The 16,818-nt window shown below is 38.9% G+C and overlaps 2 protein-coding genes across 2 annotated transcripts; both read right to left on the bottom strand.

Moving 5' to 3' along the window:
- Positions 1–261: 261 nt before the first annotated feature.
- Positions 262–1,086, bottom strand: LOC145284605 (uncharacterized). Its single transcript, XM_080133514.1, has one exon. The coding sequence runs from the start codon at positions 1,084–1,086 to the stop codon at positions 262–264; it is 825 nt and encodes a 274-aa protein (XP_079989640.1).
- A 264-nt stretch (positions 1,087–1,350) lies between these two features.
- LOC145284604 (uncharacterized) lies at positions 1,351–5,016 on the bottom strand. Its single transcript, XM_080133513.1, has 2 exons — positions 4,623–5,016; positions 1,351–4,517 (listed from the first exon to the last, which is right to left on the bottom strand). The coding sequence occupies exons 1-2, from the start codon at positions 5,014–5,016 to the stop codon at positions 1,351–1,353; spliced, it is 3,561 nt and encodes a 1,186-aa protein (XP_079989639.1).
- Positions 5,017–16,818: the final 11,802 nt, after the last annotated feature.

Here is a 16,818-nt window from a genome sequence, read left to right as displayed (position 1 = left end):
CTCTTTGAATTTAGATATTAATTCCTCTCTGCTTTCCAAGGTACTCACAAGGAGAGACCTAGTCATTGGTTCTGTCTCAACCAAACTGGGTGTGTCAGATTGGAAGGAGAGCTCACAGTTTATATTTGGATGAGTGAAGCAGTTGGGTGTTAAGGGAAGCAGATCAATATCGGTAGAGCATCTGTAGGTCAGAGGTTGAGAGTTCACGGCTCTTTTGATGTCTGATAGAAGGGTTAGAAGGTTAAAATAACTGATTTTAGATCAGCCAAGTGTTTTGAATAGGCATGACTTTATCACTCTGATCATTCTTTCCCAAGTACTTCCAACCCAAGGGGAGTATAAGGGTATTTTTATGTGTTTAATGCCAGCGCTTGAATATGAGTTACAGAACTCATTACTGTTTATGTGATGTTTAATTACATCACCACCTAAGGCTGCATTAAAGGAACGTGCATTGTCACTGTATATGTGACTGGGAACTCCATAGGTATTTGAAAACCGAATCAAGGCTTGAATGAAGGCTTGTGTGCTCATATCAGGTACAAGTTCAATGTGAATAGCCCTCACGTTCATACATGTGAAAATTAATAAATACATTTTATGAGACTTTCCATCTCTTTGTACCCAGATGTGACCTGTGTAGTCTATGCCTGTGTGTTGGAAAGGATTGATTAATCTAACACGGTGTTTTGGCAAATTTGTCAATTTGGGGTATTTGAAGGCTAGGCTGTTGAATTTCCTACAGGTATTGCAGTTAGAAATCACAGTCTTCACAGACTGTCTTGCCTGTGGGACCCAGTATCCAGATAACCACAATTTGGTCACTGTCGCACCAATACCCAAATGCCTGCATCGATTATGGCTATCCATAATCAGTAATTTTGTAAGAGAGTGATGTTTTGCAAGCAATATTGGATAGATTAAATTGTAGTCATATCTTGTCGAATTGGCAATTCTACCATCCACTCTCAAAATCCCATCAGAATCGATGAAAACGTTAAGATTCTTCACCAGCACTGGGATTTCCCTGTCAAGAGGATTCTTCAAATAAGCAATTTCCTTTTCAAACGATTGCAATTGCATCATCTTTATCAGGTAATTCGTGGCTGTCTGTTTTGGATCTGAATGTTCCTTCACTTTTCTGCATCGATGCACAAACTTGAATACGAAAGCAGTTGATCGACACAACTTGTTGAAGTCCGAGAACCTGTCAAATGGAATCAGTGGTTCCCTAACAGCTTCACTCAATGTATTATGGAAAACACTTTCCACATGACACTTATTTTCCGGGCTCAGACAGCTCAAAGTACTCGTAGGCCACTTCTCAGGTTGCTCAACAAGCCACGCAGGTCAGCATGTCCAGTAGTCCAATCGCTGTTTAAACTTTTCCAGAGTGATACCACGAGAAAGAAGGTCAGCCGGGTTGTCGGCAGAAGGAACATATTTGTAATGAATGCCCAACCCAAATTCCTCACTCAACTTCTCCTTCATTTCTCGAATATCTTTAATTCTGTTTCTGGTATACAGACTCTTTGCCTTTATATTCTCGGTGAGCAACCATGACAAAACAACTTGCACATCCACAGAAACAAAAACGTCCTCTATGTTGACACCAGAGAAGGATCTCAGTATCATAGTTAAAGCCTTGAATGCAATATATACTGCAAGCAACTCCATCATAGGTAATGTCTTTGTCCTCATCGGGGCCACTTTAACCTTAGAAAATATTATGTGAGACTTCCCATTTTGCACGCCATATATGACAAATCCATATGCCTGTGGTGACGCATCACAGAACAAATATAATTTCAGTTGGCTACCAGTGTCTATAGCATGTCTTGTAAAAAATAGATCACCTAGACCAGAAAGGTCCTCAGTCAAATTTGACCAGGTAGTCATTATGTCAGTAGGAACCTTTTCATCCCAACCCAACTTGAGCAACCACAATCTTCGGAGAAGTATTTTTGCCCTAATTGTAACCGGGGCACATAGTGACAGTGGGTCAAATATTTTTGCTGTCTGGGCCAAAATATCCCTTTTTGAGAGTATGTTCCTCTGAACCATAGTGTTAACAATGCTAATAGTATCCAATTCAGGGTGATATTTATATCCCAAGACCTTTTCGTACTCGCAGCCATGCTGCACGATTCTGTCATCCTCTGTTATAATGTCTCGAAGAGGCTCATAGTTGGAGTTACACGATCTCAACTGGAAATTTCCCGTCTGCAGACGAGGCACGGCACTCTTATAGAGACTGATTATTTCCTCAGAAGAATTGCTGGTCATAAATAAATTGTCGACATAAAATCGATTTTTCAGCATCTCAGTACATGCATCATTCGGAAAACGGCTGACATGGTGTTTGAGAACGTAATTTAAAATGAATGGGCTGGCATTGAAGCCAAATATCAATGTACAATATCGGAAGCAAAGCGAATTGTCTCCATCTTTTACGAAAAAACAAAATCTGTTTTTGTCCTCAACCGACCGGAGTTTGATCATAAGAAATGCCTTTCTTATGTCTCCCAATAATACATATTTGTTAGTAAGAAATAAGAGCAACAGTTCAAGCATGTTATTCATCATGTTCACACCCGGATAAGATGCTTCATTGAGGGAGTAACCACCCCCGGTCTTCAACGAACAGTTAAAAACAGGCCTGATTTTAGTGGTTACCTGTTGATCCGACTTAAAGACCGGTCGATGGGGTATCCAAATGTATTTGTAGAAATCTTGTGGGGCGACTTCAATTCTCTGGATAATCCCTTCGCTCTCTTGCTGAAGAAAAATATCAGTATAGGTCTTATCCAAGTCCCTTTTCTCCAATGAAAGCATTGTTCTGTCAAGCACTTTAAGAGCGACTTGATAGTTAGAGGGAACGGAATCGATTTTGTCCTTATGCCAAGGTAGATCCACGAAATAAGAATTGTCCCTGAATTCGATAGACTTCCTGAAGTTTTCAATCCTATTTCTGTCATAATCACCAATTAGTTCTTCGTCATGGGAAGCAGCAGCTGAGTCCACAGCAAACATTTTTTCCAAATTCCGTTTCACGTTGGAATTCTCAAATACATCTGGAAACGGATCCGGGTAGGAAGACTTGGGTTCCAATATGGAATTCAACTGTCGTTCAGGGCAATGGGCATATTTGGATATTGTAGTATGATGATTGACAATTGTTTTGGAAATTCCACATCTCACAGGACTGACTTGATGAGGATACAAAAAGTGTTGTACATTACCAAATGGGGCAATCCCTTGAGGCAAATCCCAGGCTTGTCCATTCATACATTTAATGATTCTGGAACCCTCCATGAACTGAAATATGTCAACTCCCAGGATACCCTGAATTGTTATGGAATCACCCTGTTTTTCATTTGAAAATGCCAATCTGTGTTTCAACTCATTCAGGTTGGACTTCACTTGGCCAAAGCAGGCGAACTCAAACTGCATACTGAATCCATCATTGATTAAAACAGGAATAGGGAGTTGTTTCCCCTTTCCCACGGTAATGTTCAAGACAACCTGTTCAAATTGCTTCATAGTCACACCCGCATAGGTCTTCATTTGATAATCGGTTGGATCAGAATTTCCATCAGGATACTTCAGCTCCTTTAATATTTTCTTAGAAAAATATGAACGCTGACTCCCTGTGTCCAAAAGGCAGTTAATAGTAGCTTTCTCAGATCCATAATTTAAAGAAATAGCTACAACAGGCAATATGATTTCGTTTTCATAAACGTGAGAGAATAGAGAAACCACTCTCTTAGTGTTGCACAGGGGTGCAATATGCACCTTTGAAAGGCATAAGCTGCACGTGAGGGGTGATTTGCTCTGAAGTCCAGGACAATTCTCACTTTTATGTTTTAAGCTGGAACATCCTGTACACAGTTTCAGTTGCTTGCACCTCTCAACTCTGGCTTCATAAGATGCAAACTTGGTGCATTTTAGCATAGTGTGGCCACGTGATGTGCAAAGTTTGCAATATGCCCCAGAAGAGCTTGTAGTGAAATTCTGTAGAGCAGCATCACCATTCTTTTTTTCATAGGTCTTGACCTGCCCTTTATCATTCTTCAAGGGGTTTTCCGTAACCCGAAAAAGTTTTTTATTTCGAGACAGAGCACGAACTGCCTCATTGTAATTTTCAAAAATTTGTGTTAGAGACGGGTAACTCGTGCCCACTCTGTGGTTAATTTCCCTTCTCAAGGCAACTGGCAACTTTTCGTATATAATATGGCTGACCAGCAAAAATCCGGGGGAGTTCTCCTCAAAAAAATCTATCAGATATGAAGTCCTCAATTCGGATAAATCCGCTCTCACCTCAGCAAGGTATCGCTTCACAGCCACAAATTCAGGGTCATATTGAGGAGAAGTAGAAATGATCTGCTTGAAGATCTCACTTATTATAAAGGGGACATCCAGGAATTCCTTGGTCAGCAAATCCACCGCTACATCGTAATTACCATCCTCCAAGGTTAGATGGGAAACCAATTGCAAGGCATAGTCACTCAAATACCCTTTCAATAAGGCTTATTTTGCCCTGCCGGAATCAATAGACTCAGTACAGTTTTTGAATTGAGCAATAAAATTTTTATATTCAAATTTGGAAGGATTGATTCTACTAAAGGTGGCACACTGCAACTTGGGGACAGAAAGCAAAGGTACAGAGGTAGGTTCATTTTTCCGTGATGTGGTGGGGTTTTCAATAGAATTTTCAATGTCGGCAAGGCGATCATTAATATTAGCTCGAAAGCCAATTTCCCTCCTTTGCTCCTCAACAAATCCACACTCCCTTAAATCAAGTTCTGCTTTTATACACAGCCCTTTAATTTTATCATTTAAGGAGCGGACCTCAATCTGCAACTCCTTAATTATAGCTTCTTCCTCCTGGAAGGTTTTTTTTCTCAAACCTTCGCATTCTTCCAACATGTCCGTGTTAAGGGAAATATCTTCCTTTAACACGTCTCTGGAGTCCATGAGCGCCCTAACACCCTTCAAGGTCCGGAAATCATCCATTTTACAGTTGTTTTGTTTTGGGAAAGGATGATGGTTTTAAGTTGTTTTTTTTTTTAAACAAGTTAAATTTTGTGGGAGTATTGTAGATAATGTCTGTGTATAGGCCGAGAAGAGTTATGGCCCTTGGACGGAACTTAGCATAAATGGAGTTATGGCCCTTGGACGGAAGTTTGCATAAGTGGAGTTATCGCCCTTATATAAGGAGGCCATGTTTATTTACATTCGTATGTACGACGCCACGCTCTTGAACGAATGATGCCTGCTTTACGCGAACTTCAGGCGGTAGAAAGTTTCAAACTTTTAAAAATACAACAGGAAATATTATATTATTTGTTCGTTTTTTTTTTTGGAAACGAAATAATTTTTTTTTTTCCTTTAAAATGTTCATTGAATTTTAAACCTTTAACAAAGGCAGAAATACTATTTGTTCGTTTTTTTTGGAAACGAAATAAATTTTTTTTTTTTCCTTTAAAATGTTCATTGAATTTTAAACCTTTAACAAAGGCAGAAATACTATTTGTTCGTTTTTTTTTGGAAACGAAATAAATTTTTTTTTTTCCTTTAAAATGTTCATTGAATTTTAAACCTTTAACAAAGGCAGAAATACTATTTGTTCGTTTTTTTTTGGAAACGAAATAAATTTTTTTTTTTCCTTTAAAATGTTCATTGAATTTTAAACCTTTAACAAAGGCAGAAATACTATTTGTTCGTTTTTTTTGGAAACGAAATAAATTTTTTTTTTTTTTCCTTTAAAATGTTCATTGAATTTTAAACCTTTAACAAAGGCAGAAATACTATTTGTTCGTTTTTTTTTGGAAACGAAATAAATTTTTTTTTTTCCTTTAAAATGTTCATTGAATTTTAAACCTTTAACAAAGGCAGAAATACTATTTGTTCGTTTTTTTTTGGAAACGAAATAAATTTTTTTTTTTCCTTTAAAATGTTCATTGAATTTTAAACCTTTAACAAAGGCAGAAATACTATTTGTTCGTTTTTTTTGGAAACGAAATAAATTTTTTTTTTTCCTTTAAAATGTTCATTGAATTTTAAACCTTTAACAAAGGCAGAAATACTATTTGTTCGTTTTTTTTTGGAAACGAAATAAATTTTTTTTTTCCTTTAAAATGTTCATTGAATTTTAAACCTTTAACAAAGGCAGAAATACTATTTGTTCGTTTTTTTTTTGGAAACGAAATAAATTTTTTTTTTTTTTTTTTTTTAAATGTTCATTGAATTTTAAACCTTTAACAAAGGCAGAAATACTATTTATTCGTTTTTTTTTTTGGAAACGAAATAAATTTTTTTTTTTTTTTTAACAGGGACTTCTCAAATTGGTATTCCTTTTTCCATTTTCCTTGCAAATATCCTCAGGAGTTCAAATCTTCTCTTCCCTTTTATTTTTTTTTCTTCACAACAAGCTGCTAAACGTTAATTAGTTTTGCAAAATATGGCGATTGCCGGGAGCTGGTGTCTTGTTGAAGTAGGAAGTGGGAAATACAGAAATAAAGATTGCTGAGCTCACACAAGAATTGGAGAAAATTATGTATATTAAATTGAAAATATTACAAAGAAAAGGTTCTTGCAAAACTAATTGTGTTTGCGGCTTTAGAAGTCCAATAAAAAGTTCTTTATCGTCCAAAAGTCTTGGACGGCTCCCTAAAAAAGTTCAATCAAAATTCGGTGGCAAATTTAGGAGAGATTTTCCATAGTTGTCTATAGGCCGACGATTGATTCAAAAAGAGGGCGAACCGGCGAATCTGTTTTTCCAGAATTCTGCTTATATTAAATGTTTGTTGATTGGCCAAGGAGCTTCATCCTAGCCAATCAAAATAGGGCTTTCAGAAAGGAGAAGTGGTCGATATAATTAGTTTGAACAAAGGGAGGTAACTACTTTTTTTATATTAGTCCCTCATGCAACACCCCCAGTAACACAATATAGTTAGCATTTTGTTTAATTTATTATTTTTTTTTATTGTTATTTTTCTTTATATCCCATTCCCCATCATTCAACATTTTTTCCTTTTCTTGTTTACTTTTTGTTTTCTTTTATGTTTCTACATATTTGATTGTCAATAAAAAATGTATTTTTTGGTTTGTAAATAAAAAAATATGTTTGGTTTTGTAAATAACATTTTAAAAAACATCCATTCATGTGGAGATATTTCAATATCCTAGGTCCACAGAGTGTATGAGGCATTATAGTGAGTGATAAACTAACTTAGGGAATAGACAAAGTGAATGACCCCCGACTACCCCCCCCCCCAATTCCCTTTTGGCTTCATGCCACATTGTTTTCAAGGAATCCGTCATTCTTTATAAAATATTTTTTAATAAAGTGTTCGGAGTCCTTAGCAAAAAAAAAAAAAGATCACTTTTTTGTTTAAAGGCACCCCTTCCTCATCTGCGAAATAGACAAGATGGCTGCGACACAATCGATTTCATTAAACTTTGATTTTTCTCTGTAAAAAAAAACTACTTGATCAAAGTAAGTGATTGTTTTTGTATGAAAACTTAATTTGCAAAATGTCGTAAATTTATCCTCTTTCAGATAAATTCGACGTGAAAATAACTAGCCTGAAAAAAAAAATAAAAGCATGAAATAAAGGGGGGGGGTAAAGAAATAAAATATAAAGTCTTATTTCAAAACGAAGAAGAGATTTTATTTACAATAAAATTAGTTGCAAATTTTTCCCTTTGCGGGCATTAAATTCAAAGAACGCCAAGGTAACATATAATGAAAAAAATAACGTTGGTTCTTATATTGAAAATGTCGTATACATGAACGAACACAACATTATGATTCAAAATAGTAGTTCCTAATCACACTCTCATATGTAATAAATTTCAGGAACATACTCACAAATTGAAAGCCAGTCAAGCATGTGCCTTTTTCTTTTTTTCTCGATTTAAAGTCCTTTTTAAAAAATTATACTCCTTCCATTTACATGCATACCGTAGCCACGTAAAATAAGGTCTTTTTAAAAAAATTACACTCCTTCCAAATACGTGCAGACCATAGCCATGTAGATAGTCTTGAGAAGCTCGCCTCGTCGCATGTCCGGGGTATTCTTGCCGGGTATTCTTCTTTGAAGAATGCTCGTCAAAATTCAATTTTCAGCGTCGGGCAATGAAACGGCGTCCAAGCTCCTCCTCGCCAGAATTTCAAAAGAGGCCGGATTTCGTACTGGACTCGTGACATCATCAAGGAGCTAGCATTTCCCTTTTCTTCAAATTAAAGGGAATTTCGTACAAACCCAAAACATATGAAACTAAGAATCATAAAGGATATGAAAAATACAGAAAATCAAATATAAGAACCAGAATAAAAATAATAAAAGTAAACAGGGGGGAGGGGGGCACTATTATTGGCACAAAAAAATTCCACCAATAACGAGTTTGTGAAATATAGATTTTTTTCAATATTTTCATTTTTCAATGTTTGGATTAAATTAAATAAGTACCAATATTATGTATCCGAGAACAATAGCATTTCTAATTATGTTTATTTATTTCTATATTTAATAAAAATCATTGATACTTGTGTATTTTTGTTATTGTGCTGAAATAATAACGTTATTATTTTAAAAGCCTTAACATACATAGGGAAGGGTGGTTGGACAAGAAGCGTTCCAGTTGTGCGTTATCTACACTCACTCAAATATTACACTATATATAGCAAAACTTGGTAATTGTCACGGACAGCATGAAAAGCACTCCACGTGACAAAGATGTTGACTTTTCATCCAATCGGCATTCACAGAAAGTGAATTTCAAAATATTTTTTCTAACAGTTTTCGCTGGATCCGGTCTGCACCTGTAAAAAAAAGGCACTGTGCGCAAAACACAGTCAAGTTAGATTTCCTTTGAAGTGTTAACAAGCACATGACTCTTGCACTGTCTCCCAACGTTAAACCGTTAATATGATTCTGCGCGCCTTGCATCAGGATTAATTACCAAAAGAAAAAATATTACTTTGTATTGCATGTTGCGGACCAGAATATAATAATCCTAACTCGCTACAAAAAGAAAATAATGAAATGAATGGAAGGAAGGAAACAAAACTCAATTGCTGAATAAAATAAACATGTCGTTTATTTTCTGTTGAAAATAAATGATTTAGGTGGAACATGTGTTTAGTCCAGTCGTTGACGACTACGTACGCGCGTAAAAAAGAGGAATGAAGTCGGGGAAAGAGAAATGGCAGTCCAGCATGTAGAAAAGGAAAGAGAGAGAGAGAGAGAGAGAGAGAGAGAGAGAGAGAGAGAGAGAGAGGAGGATGACTTCAGTAAAACCGTGCGTGCATGGTAGCAGTCGTCCACATAGAAGTGTCTTCAGGCCACAAGCTACGGACGCGAAGGCAAAAGGGAAGAAAGAGGAAGTTGAACGTTGTTGTTGACTTTTATACCGAGGTCAGTGTTCTGACTGTGTATGTCTGGATTTCCTTTAAAGGGAAGTGATGTTGCGTATGTGTGCGTACATGTGTTTACGTTAGCGTGTGTGTGTATGCACGTGAATTTGAGTGTATGTACGTGAACGTGAATATATGTACGTGTGTATGTGTGCGTGTGTACATGTGAGGAAAAATATGTTCGAACATGCATCAAATATATTCACGGAACTGATTAAAATAACAAACTTTATTTTGCTTTACCTAAAAAATAAAAAGAAAGAAACATGTATTCTACAAAAATGACCTTCTGTCTCAGTCAGAGAAAGATTTCTCTCTTTTGCTCTTTATTACATATTTTGATTTGAATCCTATCAGACTGTTTTAAAAAATATATGTATAGTCTCAGCGACTATTTACACCAGTTACAAACATTGCTTTTATGCCAGGAGACATTTCCACAGGAAGAGCTCGGGGACAGAAAACCCTCTCAATTATTAAGAAGGATGAAACAACTAATGAGCAAAAGTATGTTACAACCAGACATCCTGAAGCAATTGTTTGTCAGCAGATTACCGTGCAGCATTCAGATGATCATAGCGTCTTCCAAGGACACCACCACGGTCGAGGAATTGGCTGACAAAATTATGGAAGTCATCATTTCTGTAGCTCTGATGCACTTTCGAGCCCCCAGAGATTTTCTCCCCGAAGCCACAGACGTCCCTATGGACGTAAGCAGAGAAATAAAAAGGCAGGCAAAGCTAATTCGAAATCTTACTGATAGGTTGCACCACATGGAGCTAGCACAGTACAGACACCGGCAGAAATCGTGGGATTATCCTCAAACTCAACGCTCCAGTGAGCAGGACCATCCTCAGCGATGAAGTGGCAGCCATAATAGCAGCAGCCTTTGTCGTTTCCACACATGTTATGGAGAGAGGGCTTACAAATGTCACAAGCCCTGCTCGTTCATTAGAACCGACAAGCCAGCAGGAAATGACCAGACCAGACAGTAGGGGTGACTGATACTCCTGGCCAAACTCACACGCCTCACACCTTCTATGTCACAGACAAAAATACTGGTACATGCTTATTCATTGATACTGATGCAGAGGTTAGCATCATACCGAAAAGACTGGTGAAAGAGAAGCGACCACAGTCAACATTCTGTTTGCAAGCCATAAACCACTCACCCATGCTAACTTTCGGAGAAAAATCTTTAACATTGAATTTAGGTTTTTTGATGCGTTTTCCGGTGGGTATTTTTTTTTTTTTTTTTTATTCAATTTTCACCCCAAACAAGGCACAGTGCCACTTTGAAGCAGGGGGCTACTATTAGGGAATTAATTAGCGGGGTCATTATGAGGGAAGAAGAGTAGAAAGATGTTTGTTAACATTACACTTGAACTTCTGCATATCATTGCAGTTGGGAAAGCAGAATCCCGGAAGGGAGTTCCAAAGACCCGCAGTTCTGGGGAAGAAACTATTGGAGTAAAAGGCTTTCTTGCACCTAGGGATCTCTACTGTAAAGGGATGAGACTTAGTAGCTTGTTGGGTTTGTTGGGGGTAGTTACGTCGGGGAGGTACAAGTGTTTGCAGTTCGTCAGAGCATTCACCATTAAAGTATTTGTAGAACAGACAGAGGGATGCAATATCTCGTCGATGGGACAGAGGTTGAAGCCTAGATGACAGTTCAGGACCTATCAGGTTGGCGACTCTTTTTTGAACCCTGTCCAGGAGCGAGAGACAAGCAGCAGATGCACCAGCCCAGATGTGACAACAGTACTCCATACATGGGCGAATGGTTGCCTTATAGAGGTATAGGATACTGGCAGGCGTAAGTAGTTTTCTGGCACGGTAGAGGGAGCCAACCTTCCTTGCAGCAGCCTTGGCAATGCTCTCAATGTATCTATTCCAGTTCATATTCCCTGTAAACGTTAGGCCGAGGAGTTTAAAAGAAGTACTTTCAGGCAATGTGTTCTTGGCCATTGCTATTGGTGGTAGAGAAGGTTTCTTGTAGTTATTGAAGGAAACAAGCTTAGTCTTAGCAGCATTGAATGTGACCAACCATTTTTGTCCCCATTCCACTACGGATTGGAGGTCGTCCTCTAGTGTTTCTGCCATTTCCTTGGATATGTGTTCATTTGTTTTCCCCTCATATCTGTTATAGAGAGTGGTGTCATCAGCAAATATACCCATCTCCGAAACAATATTATCAGGGAGGTCGTTTATGAATATCAGGAATAATAGAGGTCCAAGGATAGAGCCCTGAGGTACTCCCGCATTTATGTCATATTGTTTGAATGTATGTCCGTCGAGGACAACTTTGATTTTTCTATTACTTAAGAAGGATTTAATTACATTATGAATTCTTCCAGTGATTCCATATGATCTAATTTTCCTTAGAAGACCATCGTGCCATACCCTGTCAAAAGCCTTAGATATATCAAGGGCCACCGCTCTACTCTCCTCTGTTTTATCCAATGAACGGTATATACGTTCAGAAACTACAGTTAAGATATCTGCTGTTGAACGGGCTTGCCTGAATCCATATTGTTTGTCAGTTAGGAGTTTAGCAGCTGTTAGGTGCTGGACTAGGGCTTGATTAACTAAGGACTCAAATATTTTGGCGAAAAGCGGGAGGAGGCTAATGGGGCGATAATTTAGTGGGTCAGTTCTTTCACCAGAATTCTTGAAGACTGGTACCACAGAGGCGGTTTTCCAGCAGTCGGGAAAACAAGATTCGTTAAGGCATTTATTGTAAAGTTTGGACAGAACTGGAGCAACCTCGGCAGAGCATTTTTTTAATAGCACAGCCGGGATGAGATCTGGTCCACATGCTTTTGAGATGTCTAGGTTTTTTATAATAGCATGTACCTGAGAAGAGGTGATTTTCAAATCGTCAAGTGTGGCGTCTGTTCGCAGAGGAAAATCAGGGAGTGAGTGGTGTACCGAGTTCAGTGTGGAGTTTGAGGCAAACCGACTGGCAAGCAGATTAGCCTTGTCAGTTGCCGTGCAAGCAACCTCATGATTGTTTGTTAGTGGGGGAATAATTGACTGTCCATTATTAACTACGCTGTTGTAGATTTTCCAAAAATCCCGGGTTCCTAATTTCTGTGCTTCGATGCGCTTTCTGGTGGTTTCATAGTAATCTGTCTTAGCTGTGTCTATCACTCTCTTACAATTATTTCTAGCTTCTATAAACTTCTGTTTATTTGAGCTGGACTTATGTCGGTTGAATCTGCGGAACGCATGCTGCCTTTGACAAATGGCAGCTGCACAAGCAGAAGTAAACCATTGGGGAGAGTGGGGCTTGCTATAGTATTTCCGTGCGGGAACATGTGCTTCAATAGCAGTTTTGAACCATTCAGTTGTCTCATTTGCACACTGTTCCGCTGGAAGAGTAAAGATATTTTGCCATGGGGCATCTCTGATGAGCTCCCTGATGGCTTCCCAATCAGCCTTTTTGTAATACCTCGTTGTTTTGAGAAGTGGGTCTTCAGTTTTAGGGCGAGAATTTAGGCTGATTTCTACCATTATCACAGCGTGATCAGCATTCCCGAGTGGGCTGTGGGCATTTGTTGTACAGTCATTGGGAACCGTTGTCAGAAAGAGATCTAGATGTGAGGCATGTTGATCGTGCTGGTCTGGGAAACGTGTCGGAAATGTAACCAACTGAGATAGGGAATGAGATATAGAGAAGCTATGAGTTGCGCTACCAGCTACGTCTGTGTGATTTACCATTGCAAAGCTACCAATTCCAATCTTAGGAGCAGATTTTTTTACATCACTTTGACATCCTTGTGGAAAATTAATCGACAATAACACTGGAATTGCAGGATTAATAATACAGGATTAATAATACAGTTATACTGAAAAATGCAACGGACATGTATACCAACCTTTTAAAAGATTTCCCCAACATAACTCATTCCGTTTTTAGTGATGACAAGGTTAGTCACAACGTCACTCATTACATCCAAACCAAGGGACCGCTTATGAGCACATGCCCGCGTAAACTCAAACTCGATTGCCTGATATACCCGAAACTGCTAGCACTATCCCATTTGGACTCAAAAAGTCCGAATGGGGTAATGATCTGAATGCCTTTCAGACTGAGAAATGCTGGCCAAACATTCCTGTGGTTTATAGATGCAGTTATACGTGGTTTGCCTTTCATCTGTGCATACATCGACGATTTACTAGTAGCCAGCTGAATATAAGACAAACACATTCAACAATTGTTTCACAGAGTATCGGAATATGGTGTCATAATCAACCCCAGCAAATGTGAGTTTGAAGTCTCTTCATTATCTTTCCTCGGTCATGTGATCGATTCGGATGGTATCCATTCCCTCCCGAAAAGGTTTGATCCATTGTCGATTATCCACCTCCCACTTTACTACGTAAACTCTGGCAATTCCTCAGTTTTATGAATTTCTACAGGTGTTTTGTGCCTCACTGAAATCGCACAACCGTTAACCGATTTACTCAGAATAAAAAGAAGAAAAATGAAGCAATAACATTGAATGAATCCGAATCACGCTCTTTCACACAAGTAAAAAAAGCCTTTACAGATGCAACGATGTTGGTTTTTCCTCACGGCAATGCACCTCTAGCCTTGTCAGTAGATGCATCTGATATTGGCATTGGAGGAGTACTGCAACAGTTTGTCGATAACACGTGGCAACCATTACCCTTTTTCCAGAATGCTGAAACCAAATACAGCACCTTTGGTAGAGAACTTCTTGCTGCTTATTGCGTGGTCAAACATTTCCGTTAGAAAGCTCTGAGTTCATTCTATATACATTTTATATATAATTTCATATACGGATCACAAGCCATTGTCGCATGCTTTACTTGCCCAGAGAAGCTCGCCATTTGGACTATATTTCTCAATTCACTTTGGATACCAAGTACATCAAAGAGAACATGGTCGCTGACACATTATCACGCATGCACATTAATGCCATTCAAACTACCGATAATATCGATCTGCACCAGGTCGCAGTTGACCAGAGGAATGATGAAGAATCGGATCGCTTACTACTTTCCAAGAACCTAACGTTCAAGCAATTTCGTTTACCCTTCTCAAATGAAGTAATATAGTGTGACACCTCACCTGATCACAAGCGTCAATATGTGCCCTTCAAACAAAGGCGAGTTGTGTTCACAAAGCACATCCTGGCATCCATTAGACTCAGAAATTGGTGACGTCACGTTTTGTATGGACTGCCATCAAGAATATACATGGGGTTGTCTCCCTTAGCAGAAGTCCAAGATTCAGTGGCACATCAAGAGTCCTCTTGTGCCTGCTTGGATGTAGACACATATGCACTATGTCTTATTATCCAGCAAACAGCATGACATAGCACCTGCACTGACATTTAAAGGCATCTCTTAAAGCATACTCTGACCCCAACAGATGGATAGAATGTCTGCCTTTTGTGTTCCTCAGTATTCGATCCACCATTAAAACGGACATTAGCTTATCTTCCACCGAAATGGTTTATAGAATTTCACTGACCTTACCCGGACAAATGGTCACACCAACCACACCTCAGTACATGCCATACCGAATGAGTAAAACCTCTGAATATTAAACCCAGACCACAAAATGTCACCACTCATATTCTCCAGAATATTAACACATGGACTCATGTATTCATTTGGAATGACGGAGTGCACAGTAGGCTTCAGACACCTTACTCTTGTAAGTAATGAAGAGATGCCCAAAATTCTTTGTGGTCGAAATCAATGGCAGACACGATTCAGTTAGTGTCGATCACCTGAAGAGAGCAATTTTCAATGACAAAGCTTACGGCGATACCACAACTTAGAAACCAACGTATCCTATGCCTACAGTTCGTTTCAGCAACACCGAGTCATCTAGACCAACAACATCTACCAGGTCAGGCAGACATATCAAGTGCCCTCACCGATTCGGTAAGAGTTTTTGCTTTCCTATCAACATTCTGTCTAGTAGAGGGGTACTTTAGTGACTCGCCACAAACATTAAAAGTGGTTGGACAAGGAGCGTTCCAGTTGCACGTACATCTCATGCAAATATTACACTATATATAGCAAAACTTGGTAATTATCACGGACAGCGTGAAAAGCACCCCACATGACAAAGATGTTGACTTTTCATCCAATTGGCATTCACAGAAAGCAAATTTCAAAATATTTTTTCTAGCAGTTTTCGCTGGAGCCAGTTTGCACCTATAAAAAAGGCACTGCATGCAAAACACAGTCAAGTCAGATTTCCCTTGAAGTGTTAACAAGCACATTACTCTCACACTGTCTCCTAATGTTAAACCATTAATATGATTCTGCATCTGGATTAATTACCAAAAGAAAATATATAACTTTGTATTGCATCAGATATATTCATGGAACTGATTATTTTCCTTTACCTTACCCAAGATGGCCAGTTACAAGACCGGAGTAGTCTTGGCATCACATTCCCATAGAAGTAGACTCGCCTGCTTACATGAGAGGCGAGAGCAGGCTACTTAAACAAGACATTCACAGCAACAAGGGTTCTCAAATATATGTCGTCTTGCCGATACTTTACATGGCGCCACCGATATAGGAAACCTGATACAAACAACATTGGAATATGGACGAACAAACACAGCAGACATTACTTCAACAGATCCTCAAGCTACAGCAAGAGAACATCGCCCTGTGAAGAGACGGAAGACAACCAAGCAAGTCACTTACAAGGAGACCTGACAGACCTACCATAGAACCATTGAGTCCAGTGCATTCAATGGTTGCCCACATCAATGGCTGCCCACATCAATGGCTGCAGGCGATGAAAGGAAAACCCATGGACATCACATTCATCTTTAGCTGTCCACACCCCAATCCTGGTCCCACGCCATTGGAAGAAAAGAGTCAAGGAGAACCTCAACCAAGATGTGGCATTGGGCATCATAGAACCTGTACCGGGTTGCACACCTACAAAATGGTGCTCCAGAGTGGTGGTATCACTGAGAAAGGACAGGTCACCGAAGTGTACGGTGGACCTGCAAAAACTCAACCCCGCTACCCTACAAGAAACCCATTATACACTATTTCCTTTCAATCAGGCATCGCTGATGCCTGCAAAAACTAGAAAAACCGTTTTGGATGCATGGAATGGCTATCATAGCCTAATCCTCCCCCCATCAGCAAGAGATGCAACTATCGTCATCACGGAATGTGGTAGATACCGTTATCTTCGGGCACTACAAGGATTCCAAGCGACAGGAGAAGCATATACACGCAGGTTCGACAATATCACTGTAGATATGCCCAGGAAAACAAGATGTATTGACAACTCTATTGAAACATCATTTTGGCATACTATGGAGTACATAAATAACTGCAGCAAAAATGGTATCGTATTCAACCCCAAGAAATTTCAC

This window comes from Euprymna scolopes, chromosome 9, assembly GCF_053919585.1.
Source record: "Euprymna scolopes isolate OS-2025 chromosome 9, ASM5391958v1, whole genome shotgun sequence".
Classification (NCBI taxonomy): domain Eukaryota; kingdom Metazoa; phylum Mollusca; class Cephalopoda; order Sepiida; family Sepiolidae; genus Euprymna; species Euprymna scolopes.
Note: the sequence above shows the minus strand (reverse complement) of the source record. Positions and strands in the feature narration are given on the sequence as shown.